This window comes from Euphorbia lathyris, chromosome 7 (genome assembly GCF_963576675.1).
Source record: "Euphorbia lathyris chromosome 7, ddEupLath1.1, whole genome shotgun sequence".
NCBI classification, from domain to species: Eukaryota; Viridiplantae; Streptophyta; class Magnoliopsida; order Malpighiales; family Euphorbiaceae; genus Euphorbia; species Euphorbia lathyris.
This window is the reverse complement of record NC_088916.1, coordinates 77683352-77701163: the sequence shown is the minus strand read 5'-3', so window position 1 is coordinate 77701163 and position 17812 is coordinate 77683352. Positions and strand designations below refer to the sequence as shown.

At 36.2% G+C, this 17812-nt stretch overlaps 1 protein-coding gene across 11 annotated transcripts; it reads left to right on the top strand.

Moving 5' to 3' along the window:
• The first annotated feature begins 532 nt into the window (after positions 1 to 532).
• Positions 533 to 17233, top strand: LOC136235734 (putative disease resistance protein At3g14460). Of its 11 annotated transcripts, none has more exons than XM_066025648.1 (11): positions 1772 to 6074; positions 7152 to 7224; positions 8184 to 8258; positions 8408 to 9097; positions 10061 to 10133; positions 10870 to 10936; positions 11086 to 11300; positions 11424 to 11568; positions 14974 to 15235; positions 15361 to 15454; positions 15529 to 17233. In XM_066025648.1, exons 1-2 carry the CDS (start codon positions 2072 to 2074, stop codon positions 7199 to 7201), a joined length of 4053 nt encoding a protein of 1350 aa, XP_065881720.1. In that variant the 5' UTR covers positions 1772 to 2071; the 3' UTR covers positions 7202 to 7224; positions 8184 to 8258; positions 8408 to 9097; positions 10061 to 10133; positions 10870 to 10936; positions 11086 to 11300; positions 11424 to 11568; positions 14974 to 15235; positions 15361 to 15454; positions 15529 to 17233. The 11 variants fall into 11 exon arrangements, with proteins under 11 accessions (XP_065881722.1, XP_065881723.1, XP_065881720.1 ...); XM_066025646.1 differs by having other exon boundaries at positions 14974 to 15051; positions 15135 to 15235; positions 15361 to 17232; XM_066025645.1 differs by having other exon boundaries at positions 14974 to 15051; positions 15135 to 17233.
• The last annotated feature ends 579 nt before the right edge of the window (positions 17234 to 17812 follow it).

The following is a 17812-nucleotide window of genomic DNA, read 5'->3' as shown; positions in this document are numbered from 1 at the left end:
TCCCTATTTACTATAAATGTTAGGGGTATTTTTGCACATTATCCTATAAAAAATAAATTTTATAATTGAACAAATAAGAACTTCATTTTTAATCTATTTTATAAATTATGTAATAACAATCTAAGACGTGTACTATACATATTCCACATTTAACTTACTTTTTTGTAATGAAATATTAATTGATTATATTTTTATGTAAGTTCATATCACTAAATAAATTTTATAAAAGTTCACTAGAGACACTTTAAAAGTTGCAGATCTAAACCTTAGAATGCTTTGAATCTCCACCTTATGATTTTAATCAATCTACATCTAACCGTGAACCAAATTTATTAAATTTACTGTGGTTATTAGGGTCCAGGTGAAAAATACTATTAGGGCAATCAAACTTTTTTCGAGAAATTTGGAAACAACTGCCTTAAAATTGGTGAAGCCCATTATCACCTTCGTGAGAATTCAGCCCATTCCCCTTCATTCATCTACGCTTACGAAACGCAACGTTTTCCTCCTCCAAACCTGAACAGTTTTTTATCGGAAAAGAAAATGAAAACATGGAGGATGCTTCAGTTTCTGCCGGCGACGGTGTTCAATCCAACTGGAATGTGGCTGTTACCGTCCTTGAAATCACGAGTAAGCACGTAAATCAGGAACAAGAGGTACATTTAGGTATGTTTCATGATTGAAATTTGATACCTTCAATGTCGGAAAATTAAGATAAAGAGAGCAGATTGATACTTGTAGATGGAATTTTCAATTTCACCTAACCTTATTTATTTCTAGTCCTTCATTCTAAAGGTCAACTATATATCACACTTGGTAGCTTGAAAATGCATATTGACCGATGACTTGTGCATAAGAAGTCAGATTAGGCGGCTCTCGGGGGGCAATAATTAAATACATTGTATACTTTTCTTTAATCACCGTTTTTTTAGGCAAAAAGTATATTTAAGCTCCTGAACTTTACCTGTTTTAAGGATCAAGCTCCTGATCAATTATTTTTCCACTCCTGATCAATTATTTTTCCACATTGAACCCCTGATCATTGATTTTGTTATGGATTTGGCCTTTATTTAACTTTTCTGTCGAGTTTGGACTGCATACATCGTTAGAGCGATTCGGCTTGTTGATATGGACAAATAAAAAAAAAAGATTTCTTTGACTAGGAGAGATAAAAATTAAAAATTAAAACGAAATTATAGAAATTAATTTTCAGTATATTCTTCCAAACTCGATTTTCTTCTCTCCCATTTTGTGATTTTCAACATTAGAATTGCCAAATCGATATTCTCATCTCCTAAACTCGACAAAAAAGTTAAATAAGGGCCTAAACCATAACAATATCAATGTTCAGGGGCTCAATGTGGAAAAATAATTGATCAGGGGCTTGATCCTTAAAACAGATAAAGTTCAGGGGCTTAAATATACTTTTTGCCTTTTTTTTTAATAATAATAGCACTCAGAGATAATAGCATCCATGTACAAAATAATATAATTTACAAAATTTTGTCGTATGTTATTTGTAGGAGTGAATTACTTCTAAAACTTTGCAAGTATTTCACCAGCCATCCAAACTTTGTATTTAGTTGTTACAAAATAAGCAAGTTTAGGGAGTTGTTGAGACACTTGCAAAGTTCAGGGAGCTAATCTATTTTTATGGATAAGTTTAGAGAGTTGTTAATACAAAATAAGCAAGTTTAGGGAGTTGGTGAGACACTTGCAAAGTTCAGGAAGCCAATCTACTATTTTGGACAAGTTCAGAACGCTGGTAATGTATTAGGCTTTTAAACTTTAATGCGAAGATAAAAAAAATTCATTAACTTAAGATATGCAATTTCAAGCCTTATGATCAGAACGCTAGAGGTCGGAGGATAACCATAACATGAAAAACAACTTATTTTTCACTAAAGAGGCTTGACATTGCATTATGTAGTAAATGTTACTCGTTAAGATTACTTAATTTATTCTTTCCTAATAACCATAAGCCTAAATTTGCAGCTTATCTTTCTCTCTCAAGTTTGTTTATTTGTTTTCTCCCTAGTTGGTTTCTGTAATTTTTCTTTGTTATTCTGCTATGGAAGTTGTGAGTACAATTGGAGGTGCTATTCTCTCTGCTTCATTGCAGGCCTTGTTTGACAAGTTGGATTCTCATGGCTTGTTGATATATACACACAAAGGAAAAGTCGTTGCTGAAATAGAGAAGTGGAAGAGCATGCTGAAGAAAATTTATGTTGTTCTTGATGATGCAGAGGAGAAGCAGTTGATTGACCCAATGGTGAAAATATGGGTATCCGAGCTTAGAGACTTGGCTTATGATGTGGAAGATGTAATTGATGACTTTGCTACTGAGGATGTGGTGGTGAAACCTTTGATTAGCAGCAGTAACGGTAGCCGGGTACGAAAACTTATGCCTAGTTGTTTTGATGGCATGAATAAAAAAGCTAGACTGCTTTCCAGAGTGGAAGGAATCACTGCACGATTGGAGAGGATCACTTCAGAGAAATGTGTGCTGAATCTACAAGAGAGTGGTGGGGGGAGAGGCAGGCGTGTGAGAGAACGACAACCCACAACGTCATTGGTCAATGAAGCAAAGGTTTATGGAAGAGAAGAAGATCAGAAGGCTGTAGTTCAGTTGTTGAATGCTCAAGTAAGCGGGTTAGGAATTTGTGTCGTTCCCATAAATGGAATGGGGGGTATAGGGAAGACTACTCTAGCTCAACTCATTTTCAATGATGCTGCACTAAGTTTTGATTTTAAAGCTTGGGTTTCTGTGGGTGAAGATTTTGATGTTATTGGGATAACTAAAACAATTATTCGGGTGGAAGGTTGTGACGCTGATGATCTAGATTCCCTTCAAGTAAAACTGAAGGAGGTTTTATCTGGAAAGAAATTTTTGATCATCTTAGATGATGTTTGGAGTGAAAATTATGATGATTGGACTCTGCTTTGTGGTCCTTTTGTAGCTGGGGCTCCAGGAAGTAGAATTATTATCACAACTCGAAATGAAGGTGTTTCGTTAATGATGGGTAATGTTCCGGCTTATCTTCTAAAGGAGTTGTCGAATGATGATTGTCTGGCTGTCTTTGCTGAACATGCTTTGGGAGCAAAAAATTTTGATGCACACTCAAGCTTGGAGGAGATAGGAGAACAAATTGTTAAGAGGTGCCAAGGATTGCCTTTGGCAGCTAAGGCCCTTGGAGGCCTCTTGCGAGGGAAACTAGACCGTAAAATGTGGGAACAAGTGTTGAACAGCAAGATATGGGATTTACCTGAGGTGAAAAGTGGTATTCTTCCTGCCTTAAGGTTAAGTTACCATCATCTTCCTTCCCATTTGAAAAGATGCTTCGCGTATTGTGCAATATTTCCAAAAGACTACATGTTTGACAAGAAAGAGTTGATTTTACTTTGGATGGCTGAGGGTTTTCTTCGACGATCAGAGGAATTGAAGCCAACTTACGAACTAGGCCTCCAGTATTTTGATGACTTATTATCAAGATCATTTTTTCAGCAGTCTAATAGCAAGAAATTGCGATATGTGATGCATGACTTGATAAGGAACCTTGCTTTGTCTGTAAATGCTGAAATATGCTTTAGCCTGGATGACAAGCTACAAGCAACAACAAGTTCAAAGGCAAAGGTGCGTCATTCATCATTTTCTCGGCATGTTTGTGACATCTCTCAAAGATTTGAAGTCTTTTATGAAATGATGAATTTGCGTACTCTATTGGCATTACCGATCATGCCATCATCTTATCACCAAGTAAGTGATAAGATGCTGCATGACTTGGTTCCCAGATTAAGATGCTTAATGGTGCTATCTTTAGCTGGTTATTGTATTGAGGAGCTACCAAGTTCTATTGGTTCCTTAAAGCATTTGCGGTACCTTAATTTGTCTTATACTGGTCTTACAAAGTTACCTGAATCAATTAGTAGGCTCTTCAACCTCCAAACTCTGAAATTACGCGGGTGTCAGAAGCTTACAGAGTTACCTAGAGGTATCAGCAATCTTATAAACCTGCAATATCTTGATATTAGGGACACTGATAGTTTGCAGGAGATGCCACCACTAGTAGGTAATTTGACAAACCTCAAGACCTTGCCTAAGTTTGTTGTAGGAAAAGGTCATGGACTTGGGATTTCGGAATTGATGAAATTAACTCATCTTCAAGGGGAGCTTCATATTACAGGGTTGCATAATGTGGGGAATATTAGAGATTCAGAGCTGGTCAACCTAAAGGAGAAGCAGAATATTGATTCATTAACCTTGGAATGGACTGATAGTCTAAATGGTGTGCAAAATGAACAGCAGGTCCTCGCGTCTTTACATCCTCATCGAAATCTAGGAGAGCTTTCTGTTAAGTTCTATAGCGGAACAAAATTCCCATTGTGGTTAGGTGACCCCAAATTCACTCAAATGAAGCATCTTGAGCTCAAAAGTTGTAAAATTATGTCTCTACCGCCACTTGGGCAGCTGCCATTACTTAGAAAGTTGAGCATAGAAGGCATGGATGGAGTGAAAGAAGTGGGTGTTGAGTTCTTCGGGGTTGGTTCTCCTTCTTCTAAAGCTTTTCCATCTTTGGAGTCACTGATCATAACGAATATGGTGGAGTGGGAGCAGTGGTTTTGTGAAGAGCCTAGACAAGTATTTCCCAATCTGTGTGAGCTTAGAATGAGAAATTGTCCAAAATTGTTTGGGAAATTACCCAAGTTCCTCCCTTCCTTGAAAAATCTTGAAATTTGTGACTGCCCGCGGTTAACTGAGTTGCCTGAAATCCTGCCATCTCTTACCAAAATGAAAGTTGAAAAATGCCAAGAGATGCTTCTTAGAAATGCACATGGTCTAATTTCCCTTACAGCATTGGAAATCCGGAGAATCTCAAATCTTGTAAGTCTACATGAATTGCTTTTACCGGCTTTGGTTGCACTCGAAGATCTGGATATTGTAGATTGCCATGAACTAATGCACTTGTGGCCAGATGTAAGTAACATAGCCAAGCTCGCTAGCATGAGACGGTTATGCATACAGGAGTGTGAGAACCTGGAGTCATTAGTAGAGGGACATGAAGGAATTTTACCGTGCAATCTTCAAGTTTTGATCATAGAGAAGTGTAGAAACTTGAACAAGCTACCAAATGGGCTGCAAAGCCTTGCATATCTCCGAGTCTTGAGAATCAGTAGCTGTGGAAAACTCATGTCCTTTCCTGCAGAAGGTTTGCCTAGTTGTCTTAGAGATCTCAGTATCAGGAATTGCGATTCTTTAGTTTCTCTACCCGAGGGTATCATACATCATGGCAGTGATATCAATGAGATGTCTCATCTTAAGAAGCTGGCTATTGAAGGATGTCCATCACTCGCACCGTTTCCTTATGGCAAGTTCCCTGATTCACTTAGAACTCTTACAATTTGTTATTGCTCAAACCAATTGTTAGAGTTGCAAAATGGTAGGCTTTCTCATCTTACATACTTAGAAATAAAAGACTGCCATGAGCTAGAATGTTTCCCACAAGGCGGATTAGCCATTCCAACTCTTATCTACTTTACAATTTCGAGGTGCGAAAATTTGAAGTATCTGCCTGATGAGATGCAAAACCTGGTATCACTTCTATGTTTTGAGATACATGATTGTGGAAATATAATGTCCTTCCCAAGAGGTTTGCCACCAAACTTAACTACTTTCCGAATAAGCGGTTGCAAGAATCTGAGTCAGCCAATATCAGAATGGGGACTACATAGAATGACCTGTCTAAAACGACTATCGATTAAAGACACGAGCGCAACTGCAGATGTGATTTGCTTTCCTGATGCTGATGGTCTGTTACTTCCAACTTCTCTAACCTTGCTTTGGATAGATGGGCTTAAAAATTTGAAAAGCATATCCAGGGGACTCCAAAACCTCACCTCTCTTGAAAGTTTATGGATTTGGGACTGCCCCAAACTCCATTGCTTGCCAAAGGAGGGTCTCCCAGCTACTCTTGCATATATAGAAATTATATCATGTCCTCTTCTCGAAAAACGGTGCTCGAGAAAGAAAGGAGATTATTGGCCCATTATTGCTCACATCCCCTGCATCATTACAGGTTCAACAATGCCCTTAAACCCATGGTTTATGTCAAATTACTTGGTACAGACTTGGGGTCATGCCTAACAACTATAAAATTTGCTCAAGTAATTATCCTTATCTTGTAATTGCTTTCATTTCCTATATTCCCTTTTTAGCTACTCTTCTCCTATGCCATTATTTCTAGCAAAAGTTGTCAAATTTGAAGTTTAAATTACACCCATGGCCCTTTAACTTTGCCTCACTATCTTTATGGCCCCTGAAATTCAACATTGGACATAAAAGTCTATGAAGTTTTCCTCTTATTGATATAAAAGTCCTTGAACCTTTAACCACTTCAATAATAGGTAACCCAATGTAAATCTAAACAACTTTAGTTCTTGAACTTATTGGTTTTTTAGAAAGAGAAAGCTCCAAAAAATTGTGATTTGAAAAGTCGAAACAAGAACTCCATGGAAAATGTGGTTCTAAACAACATTAATTCTTGGATTTTCCCATTTTAAGGTATTCATTAGTCATTTTGAGGTTGTTTATTTTTTATAAGGGACTTTATGTTAGTCGTTGACTTTTATATCCGGTTTTAAAGTTTAGGAGCCATAAAAGTTGAGGGATCATGGATGTAATTTACCCTAAGTTTATCTATTTTCGCTCATGATGCACCATTTATTTTCTCTTCAGTTTTTTTCCTCTCATATTATATGGGGTCAAAGAGAATCAAGGGTATTAATAATCTATCTTACTAGGAGACATTCTGCCTTCCAATTCATTTTTGTGAGAAAACTGTTGCCTCTTGTATTCAGGGTAATCTATGTAACCCGAGTTAATAATTAGAGCTGTCAAAGCGGATTATCCTGTATTTGATCTATGTGTTCCACACTTCCACATTATATATGATATAGATGCAACAAAATTGATAAACTGATTGTGTTAAGCGATTTGTCAGGTCAGAAATTGACGGTTATATTCATAACATTATCCTGTTATAAGCAAGCACTTCAATGTGTTGTGAGCTCTTGTTCATTTAATTACCAAGATGCACACCTCATTGTTACTATGATAACACATTGACTTTTCTTTTTTTTAATTTTCTATGAAGGCTTTTTTGTATACTGTGCTTGGTCGAAGGCAGAGAAGTATAGGGGCTAATTCCAAAATTCCGTCCATGCTTAGTAAGTCTTCTTGGCTCTTTGTTTTACTCTTTTTTGATATTTTTATTTCATAATTGTGGAAACGAATTCAATCCCACAGAGTCAAATTCATTGGTAATTTGGCATATGAAAGGTAACTTACACCCATGACCACTGAATTTTACTCATTTTCCTGGTATAACCATTAAATTTATGATCTTGGATAAATGATCTTGCAATGGACGCCTTTTATTTTGCTACCTTTCTTTGATATTCAGTTGATTTAGGCTTGTTGGCAATTCTGTCACATATGTGCAAAAGAAGAAGGATTAAAATAGCTCTTTACCATCTTTAGCTCTATTTCCTATTCTTATTTAAGGTAGGTTATATTTCCTTTTCTTATTTAAGGTAGGTTAGAATTATTAGAGTGATTTAAGGTAGATTATATTTCCTATTCTTATTTAAGGTAGGTTAGAATTAATAGGGTGATTTAAAGTAAGTTAGAATTATTAGGACCATGAATTTAGGAGACTAGCTATATTTTCTTTTTCCCATTTTTCCTATTTAAGAGAATCATACTGTACCAATTCATTATGCAAATCATTATTTCTTTCTTCTAAATTCTCTCTCTATTCTCTCTTTTCTTTGTTTATCTCAATCTCTCTCTAACCTTCTCTCTTCTTTCTCTATTCTTCTCTTCTCCTTTTCTACCCTAATCTTACTGTCAGAAATCCTAATCCAGACAAATTCATTGTTTGAGAGTTTATGAAACTATAAGATCTGCTTTATGGTTGTTGCACTTTATGTTTTGTACTGTGGCAATTCTGGGAAAAATCCTTCCGATTTTGATATGAATTACCTTTTTTTTGGGGCTGTGTCAATATAAATATTCAGGCATCATTTTGTTTGCAGGCATAGCTTCCAACTCCTATGTATCTTTGTCTTTCTCTCTCTTTCTTATACGAAATTAGATGGGAATTTAATAGTTGTCTGATATTCAGGGTGCGTACATACACCATAAAGAAATCAAAGCTAAAGAAATCAAAGCTGCACATGGTATCAAGATCACTGCTCAGGTATATTTATTAAACAGAGCATAATAAAGTGACGATTCAAGCTAATATGTAGCATTGTATGCATGGCTTGAACCCTCAACATTTGTAACATTCATAATATATTCCTATTGAAAAGAATTTCTGGTTTTCCTTTGCTATATCCTGTGCAGGGCCTTGAGCACGCCATTGTTGGCACAAGTTCATATGTTGTTGGACCAGAGGATGATGTCAAGGAATCAGCTATGGAAGACATGAGGTCAGTTATGAGCCGAATCGACAAAAGTGGTGAGGGTGTCTATGTTCAAGCGTTGACCCTTGGGTCATTAGAAGCACAACCAGAGTTTCTGAAGTCACCGAGAATGAAGATTCCTGTCAGTGGCATAGACCCCGTACACAAAAAGGATTTTATGAAGGCTAGTGTAATGCTTGAGAAGAAAATAGAGTATGCCACTATCTTGCCATTTCATGTCAAAGTGACACAAGAGGCTCGGGAACTCGTTGATGTTCTATGTGTGATGATTGTTATTGCGGACATCATTTATCACTTATTTGAAGCATACATTGATAATTTGAAGGAGGAAAAGAAAAAAGAAGCCGCTGATGAAACTGTCTCAAAGAAGGAGAGCAAGAGCGTTGCTGCTGGTTTTGATTCATTACCAAAGCTACTCTTGCATATATAGAAATTATATCATGTCCTCTTCTCGAAAAACGGTGCTCGAGAAAGAAAGGAGATTATGGCCCATTATTGCTCACACCCCCTGCATCATTACAGGTTCAACAATGCCCTTAAACCCATGGCTTATGTCAAATTACTTGGTACAGACTTGGGGTCATGCCTAACAACTATACACTTTGCTCAAGTAATTATCCTTATCTTGTAATTGTTTTCATTTCTTATATTCCCTTTTCTCCTATGCCATTATTTCTAGCAAAAGTTGTCAAATTTGAAGTTTAAATTACATCCATGGCCCTTTAACTTTGCCTCACTATCTTTATGGCCCCTGAAATTCAACACTGGATAAAAGTCTATGAAGTTTTCCTCTTATTGATATAAAAGTCCTTGAACCTTTAACCACACCCAATGTAATTCTAAACAACTTCAATTCTTGAACTTATTGGTTGTTTAGAAAGAGAAAGCTCCAAAAAATTATGATTTGAAAAATCGAAACAAGAACTCCATGGAAAATTCCGTTCTAAACAACATTAATTCTTGGATTTTCCCATTTTAAGGTATTCATTAGTCATTTTGAGGTTGTTTATTTTTTTATAAGGGACTTTATGTTAGTCGTTGACTTTTATGTCCGGTTTTAAAGTTTAGGAGCCATAAAGAAAGGCGAAAGTTGAGGGGTCATGGATGTCATTTACACTAAGTTTATCTATTTTTTTCGCTCATGATGCATCATTTATTTTCTCTTCAGTTTTTCCTCTCATAATAAGGGTTCAAAGAGAATCAAGGGTATTAATAATCTATTTTACTAGGAGACATTCTGCCTTCCAATGCATTTTTGTGAGAAAACTGTTGCCTCCTATATTCATGGTAATCTATGTACCCAAGTTAATAATTAGAGCTGTCAAAGCGGATTATCCTGTATCTATGTGTTCCACACTTCCACATTATATATGATATAGATGCAACAAAATTGATAAACTGATTGTGTTAAGCGAATTGTCGGATCAGAAATTGACAATTATATTCATAACATTATCCTGTTATAGGCAAGCACTTCAATGTGTTGTGAGCTCTTGTTCATTTAATTACCAAGATGCACACCTCATTGTTACTATGATAACACATTGACTTCTTTTTTTAATTTTCTATGAAGGCTTTTTTGTATACTGGGTTTGGTCGAAGGCAGAGAAGTATAGGGGCTAATTCAAAAATTTCGCCCATGGCTGGTAAGTCTTCTTGGCTCATGTTATACTCTTTTTTGACATTTTTATTTCATAATTGTGGAAACGAATTCAATGCCACGGAGTTAAATTCATTGGTAATTTGGCATATGAAGGGTAACTTACACCCATGACCAAAAACTTATTGTTTTGGATAAATGATCTTGCAATGGAGGCATTTTATTTTGCTACCTTTCTTTGATATTCAACATTCAGTTGATTTAGGCTTGTTGGCAATTCATTGTTTGAGAGTTTATGAAACTACAAGATCTGCTTTATGGTAGTTGCACTTTATGTTTTGTACTATGGCAATTCTTCCAAAAATCCTTCTGATTTTGATATTGTCAGATATTAATATGAAGTGGACCTTTAACTATCAGCTCGAGCTTTTAGTTCAGTTGGTTCCATGACATGGTATCGGAGCCAGGTTGACCAAGTGGTCTAGGGTTCTAGCCCCATTTGTTGATTTAATTGCATTAAATGGTAATATGGGCACCCAGTGGGCATTTGCGTGTGGGATGTATCAGATATTAATATGAAGTTGACCTTTAACTATCAGCTTGAGCTTTTAGTTCAAACGGTTTCATGGCAGATATGAATACTTTATTTTTGGCTATGCCAATATAAATATTCAGGCATCATTTTGTTTGCAGGCATAGCTTCCAACTCCTATGTATCTTTGTCTCTCTCTCTCTTTCTTATACGAAATTAGATGGTAATTTAATGGTTGTCTGATGTTCAGGGTGCGTACATACACCATAAAGAAATCAAAGATGCACAGGGTATCAAGATCACTGACTGCTGCTCAGGTATATTTATTAAACAGAGCATAATAAAGTGACGATTCAAGCTAATATGTAGCATTGTATGCATGGCTTGAACCCTCAACATTTGTAACATTCATAATATATTCCTATTGAAAAGAATTTCTGGTTTTCCTTTGCTATATCCTGTGCAGGGCCTTGAGCACGCCATTGTTGGCACAAGTTCATATGTTGTTGGACCAGAGGATGATGTCAAGGAATCCGCTATGGAAGACATGAGGTCAGTTATGAGCCGAATCGACAAAAGTGGTGAGGGGGTCTATGTTCAAGCGTTGACCCTTATTAGAAGCACAACCAGAGTTTCTGAAGTCACCGACAATGAAAATTCCTATCAGTGGCATAGGCGCAGGTTAGTGTAATGCTTGAGAAGAAAAAAGAGTATGCCACTAGGCTCGCTGATGTTTTGTGTGTGATGATTGTTATTGCGGACATCATTTATCACCTATTTGAAGCATACATTGATAATTTGAAGGAGGAAAAGAAGAAGGAAGCCACTGATGAAACTGTCTCAAACAAGGAGAGCAAGGGAGATGCTGATGAAACTGTCTCAAACAAGGAGAGCAAGGGAGATGCTGCAAGTTTTGATTCATTGACAAATCTACTGTCAAGGGGTTCTGGTTTGTGTTACATTGCTAGTTGTTTCTGTACAACCGTTTGTGTAGTTTTTCTATTGTTCAATACCCAGTTCTCTTTCCCTCTGAGTTGTTTCCATCGTCGACTCCCTTATTTGCTTCCTTTAGCCTATGCATTTGATGATGGTCACAACTCCATGGGATTACAGTCAACTGCATTTGCACATCTCTGCATTGGTTTCAGCTTTAGTCATGTTTCTTCAAAGGGTATAATAGTCATGTTGTTTGTTGGGTTGGAGTCAGGAGATGAAGATAAATGGTGTCCTGTGGTTTTTGGGTTTGGCTATGCAACCTTTTTAAGGTTGTTTTTTTTTTCCAAGCCCTATTTTTTTCTGCAGGCATCATGTCTTTTTTCTTCTTATTCTTCAATGTTTTGTAACAGAATTTTGTATCTGCCCTTTATATCTTTTTGTATTTACAAACTAATAGTTGATAATGTTTAGTTATCTGTTTTCGAAAGCAACCCGATTCTTTAAGGGTGCAAATATCTGACTGTTGTTTGGTATCATGTCAGTGTACAATGTTGGAGGTTAAAGTTGTCGAAGGCCATGGAACAACAATTTATGTCGTATTGGTCAATGATGTGCTTCATTATAATAACTATGTAGAAGTGTGTCAATAACCATATCCTCCTTAGCTTCATTATCATCATATGCACAGATTGTGAGACACTACCTTCACTAGCTAACTCATGTCCAAGTGTGTCAATAAGCCATGGGAAAACTGCTTCATCAGCAACTTCCTTCTCCTTTTTCTTCTTCACATAATCAATATATGCTTCAAACAACAAACTTGCTTCATCTAAAGAAGCTTTAAGGTTTACATCATCCCAACTCTTTGCACCCAGCATATAGTCGAACACATTATCCAGCAGATGCCACACCATATCATCCTCAACCTCTTCATTATCATCATATGCAGGAGTAAACGCAAAACTCACAGATTCAACCTGTGAGGCACTATCTTTATCGCCAAGGGTGCCAAGAACCAATAGACCAGTCTTTGCATCCACCATATAGTCCAGAAAATCTTCTTCCACCTCCTCCTCAGTTTTTGCATCCACCATATAGTCCAGAAAATCCTCCTCAGCTTTATCAATGTTCTCTGCTTCATTATCATGATCAAGCACATCAAAAGCTACTGCCGCAAGAGCAGTAGTAAACACACTACCATCAGCAAAAGCACCATTAACATTAAGATTTACATCATCCAAGCTCTTTGCATCCTCCTTAGCTTCCTTCAATTTTGCATCAGCTTTCAATTCTCTGGTTCTCTTCCTTATGTTCTCTCTTTCGTGAAGGTCAGTACCTTGGATAAAATGGAGCATCTTTGCTTTAGAAGCATCTTTTTTCTTATTATTCAATGGTTATGAGGCTGTAACTACAATAATATAACAAGGATCAACAAACAAAACAATAATCAACAAACAAACAAAAAAGTAGGAGATTAAAATCTGATTTACAACTCTTGCATAAACTACATTTCGTGCAGGATGAAGAAAATCTGAACACAGACCTGAGTATTTTTGCTACAGAACCCGTAACAATTTTGATTGAATATACTGAAAAAAAAGCTCATTGATTTGTGTTTGTATTTGTAGAGTAGCAGTTTCCATTTGTTAAAAAAAAGAAAGAGGAAGAGGAAAAGGATGGTAATTGGTTTAGGGTTCTTAGTGAAGTGGAGGGAGCGTTCTGGAATAGGAAAGAGTCCGTCATTGATGAGCTGATGATGAAAATTCCACAGTCTAAAAAGGAAAGAGCAAGAGAATTGGAATTCGAAGCTAATTAATATAGATTCTTGAAAGAAGGAAAGGAAATGGAAGGAAAGCACAATAGGAATTGGAATAGGTTCCATTTCCATTTCCAATTCCTGTTGCGCTTTCCTTCCATTTCCTTTCCTTCTTTCAAGAATCTGTATTAATTAGCTTCCAATTCCAATTCTCTTGCTCTTTCCTTTTTAGACTGTGGAATTTTCATCATCAACTCATCAATGACGGACTCTTTCCTATTCCAGAACGCTCCCTTCACTTCACTAAGAACCCTAAATCAATTACCTTCCTCTTCCTCTTTCATTTTTTTAATGAAAACTTTCCTCTTTTTAGGAAATTTTATTTGGAAACTGCTACTCTACAAACACAAACCAATGAGCTTTTTTTCGGTTTATTCAATCGAAATTGCTATGGATTCTGTAGCAAAAATACTCAGGTCTGTGTTCAGATTTTCTTCATCCTGCAAGAAATGGAGTCTATGCAAGAGTTGCAAATTAGGTTTTAATCTCCTACTTTTTTGTTTGTTTGTTGATTATTGTTTTGTTTGTTGATCCTTGTTATATTATTGTAGTTGTAGCCTCACAACCATTGAACAATAAGAAAAAAGATGCTTCTAAAGCAAAGATCCTCCATTTTATCCAAGGTACTGACCTTCACGAAAGAGAGAACATAAGGAAGAGATCCAGGGAATTGAAAGTTGATGCAAAATTGAAGGAAGCTAAAGAGGATGCAAAGAGCTTGGATGATGTAAATCTTAATGTTAATGGTGCTTTTGCTGATGGTAGTGTGTTTACTACTGCTCTTGCGGCAGTAGCTTTTGATGTGCTTGATCATGATAATGAAGCAGAGAACATTGATAAAGCTGAGGAGGATTTTCTGGACTATATGGTGGATGCAAAAACTGAGGAGGAGGTGGAAGAGGATTTTCTGGACTATATGGTGGATGCAAAGACTGGTCTATTGGTTCTTGACACCTTTGACGATAAAGATAGTGCCTCACAGGTTGAATCTGTGAGTTTTGCGTTTACTCCTGCATATGATGATAATGAAGGAGATGATATTGATAAAGCTAAGGAGGAGGTTGAGGATGATATGGTGTGGCATCTGCTGGATAATGTGTTCGACTATATGCTGGGTGCAAAGAGTTGAGATGATGTAAATCTTAAAGCTTCTTTAGATGAAGCAAGTCTGTTGTTTGAAGCATATATTGATTATATGAAGAAGAAAAGGAGAAGGAAGTTGCTGATGAAGCAGTTTTCCCATGCCTTATTGACACACTTGGACATGAGTTAGCTAGTGAAGATAGTGTCTCACAGGTTGAACCTGTGAGTTTTGTTGGTACTGCTGCATATGATGATAATGAAGCTAAGGAGGATATGGTTATTGACAAACTTCTACATGAGTCGTTCACCAATTTATGGTCAAGGGGTTCTGGTTTGTCTGAATTGTTGTTGATGATATTATGCATGGGTTAGAGCCCCAAACCATAGAATCACTCAATCTCTTGAGGATGACGAATACAGATTTCATTGTTGTATTGAATAAGGTGAAGTTATCATCATCAATAATTAGTTGTTTCTCTACAACATTTTCATTTATAATTATCTTCTCGATTTTCGCAGGTAGAGAGATACTATGGATGGAAAACTTATCGCAAAACAACAAATGTGCAAAACAAATTTAGCAGGAGGGTCTCAAATGTATTGTAATTTAACTCTTTGCTTGACTTTGTAAATTATGCAGTTTACTATCTTTTAATAAAGTTATGTTTTTTTTCTTTTAGATTATAACTGAGTTCATGGAGCAAGGTCTGAATATGCAACTATACTATAAAAACAAGGAAATGGGGGAAACTTTTAGTATTGTTCCTACCACTAGTATTAGGTACTTATTAACCATTCTCTTTTATAAGCATCATTGCTCTAGAACCAATTCCTTTAAGGGGGTTTTTTCTTCGTTTTTCTGGTTTCTTGTTGTCGGGTGCTAATACACTTCTGCCTATTTTGTAGTGGAGAAGGCATTCCTGATGAATTATTATTATTACTGGTTCAATGGACGTAGAAAACCATGGTTGAGAAACTGACATTTCTTAATAAAGTGCAGGTATGTTTGTCTTGACTTCTGATTGTTAAAACCAACCAGATTCTTTAAGACTGTTGTCTGGTATCATGTGTCAGTGTACAACGTTGGAGGTTAAAGTTCCCGAAGGCCATGGAACAACAATTTATGTTGTATTGGCCAATGGTATGCTTCATGAAGGAGGTCAAATTGTTTTTTATGGCTTGCAGGTAAGCACTAGGCTCGAACCACCTCTGTTCATTTTTAAATATGTTGTAATCGTTGATTCTAACCATGTTAATCAAATTATCATTCCAGGGGCACATTGTTACCTGCATTCAACCCGTACTGACGCCTCACCCAATGAAGGAAATTTGAGTTAAGGTATGGAAGTTTTTCTGCAGTGAGTAGTGTTTGTACTCTTTAATTACCTTTCTAGATATTTCAAAGGATACAGTCTAGTAAAACTTAGATTTGGAGAAGGTAATTAAAGAGTACAAACACTAATCAGTGCAGATTAACTTCCATCCCTTAACTCGGAATGCCTTCATTGGGTGAGGCGTCAGTAAGGCTTGAATACGGGTAACAATGGGCCCCTAGAATGATAATTTGATTAACATGGTTAGAATCAACGGTTACAACATATTTAAAAATGAACAGAGGTGGTTCGAGCCTAGTGCTTACTTGCAAGCCACAAACAACAATTTGACCTCCTTCATGAAGCATATCATTGATCAATACAACATAAATTGTTGTTCTATGGCCTTCGACAACTTTAACCTCCAACATTGTACACTGACACATGATACCAAACAACAGTCAGATATTTGCACTCTTAAGGAATTTGGTTGCTTTCTACAATCAGAACTAGACAAACATATCTGCACTTCATTAAGAAATGTCAGTTCCTCAACCATGGTTTTATGTGTCCATTGAACCAGTAATAATAACAACACATCAGGAATGCCTTCTCCACTACCAAACAGGCAGAAGTATATTAGCACCTAACAATAGGAAACCAAAAAAACGGGAAAAAGAAACCCTTAAAGGAAGTCTATTGAGCAATGATGCTTATAAAAGAGAATGGTCAATAAGTACGTAATAGCACTGGTAGGAACAATACTAAAAGTTTCCCCCATTTCCTTGTTTTTATAGTATAGTTGCGTATTCAAACCTTGCTCCATGAACTCAGTTATAATCTTAAAGAAACATAACTTTAGTAAAAGATAGTAAACTCTGCATGATTTACAAAGTCAAGCAAAGAGTTAAATTACAATAGATTTGAGACCCTCCTGCTAAATTCATTTTGCACATCTGTTGTTTGTGGCCTCATTGCCGTTACTATGGTAAATTGCTATAAGTTTTCCATCCATAGAGTCTGTCTACCTGATAAAATCGAGAAGATAATTATAAACTTACAAATGAAAATGTTGTACAGAACTAATTATTGATGATGATAACTTCACCTTATTCAATACAATAATAAAATCTGTATTCCTCATCCTCAAGAGATTGAGTGATTCTATTGTTTTGGGGCTCTAACTCATGCATAATATCAACAACTTCAGACAAACCAGAACCCCTTGATCATAGATTGGTGAACGACTCATGACTAAAATGCCTAAAATGTTGCTGCTCGTAGTCATTAATTACACGTGTCTAATGACTCCCCATAACTTCCAAAACAACCTCTCCACCGTCTCAATACTTAAAATGACCTTTTCGCCATCTCAACTTCTTGCTTAATATGACATTTCACTTACTGAATTCATCAATATTTTCATTCTTCCAAAAAAAATTACTGCTACATGCCCTAAGAAAGTATCCAACAAGTTGTATATCTTATCTATGTCTTCTTATTATGCTTTGGTATTCTTATCAATATGCCTTAAGTTAGGAGAAAATCAACTAATTATGAAGTTACAGTTCAGTAATAATCTTATCTCCTAAATGGAGTAATGAGAATTGAAGTTTTTCCATTGCATTAAAGAATTGAAGTTATAGCAAATGTTGTCTTGATGAAATCTGCATAAGGAATCACAAAATATTCCTATCTAAAGCCAATGGTGTGTAACACAGAATAGAATTTGTTGGCTATGAACCCTGACTAGACACGCATATAATATTCCTATCTATGTAAATCTCCATTTTATGTAATTCACTTTTCAGACTCAATACACCAGAAACAAATTTATATAATTTGTTTTCATCACCCCTTATTTAACTCAAGAGCATCAGCATCAGAGATGTTATCTATCATTATCAACCATTAGTTTGTAAATACAAAAAGATATAAAGGAAACTAAACTAAACATGCCTAAAGCCATGAAGTAGTAGAGAAGTTGTAGGAAAGTAATATCAATGAAACTGAATCATAAGACTTTACTGCAAATCTTATATTGA

What these genes read in the sequence shown, in the direction of transcription:
- LOC136235734 (XM_066025640.1), top strand. Translation starts at nt 2,072, where the DNA reads ATGGAAGTTGTGAGTACAATTGGAGGTGCTATTCTCTCTGCTTCATTG.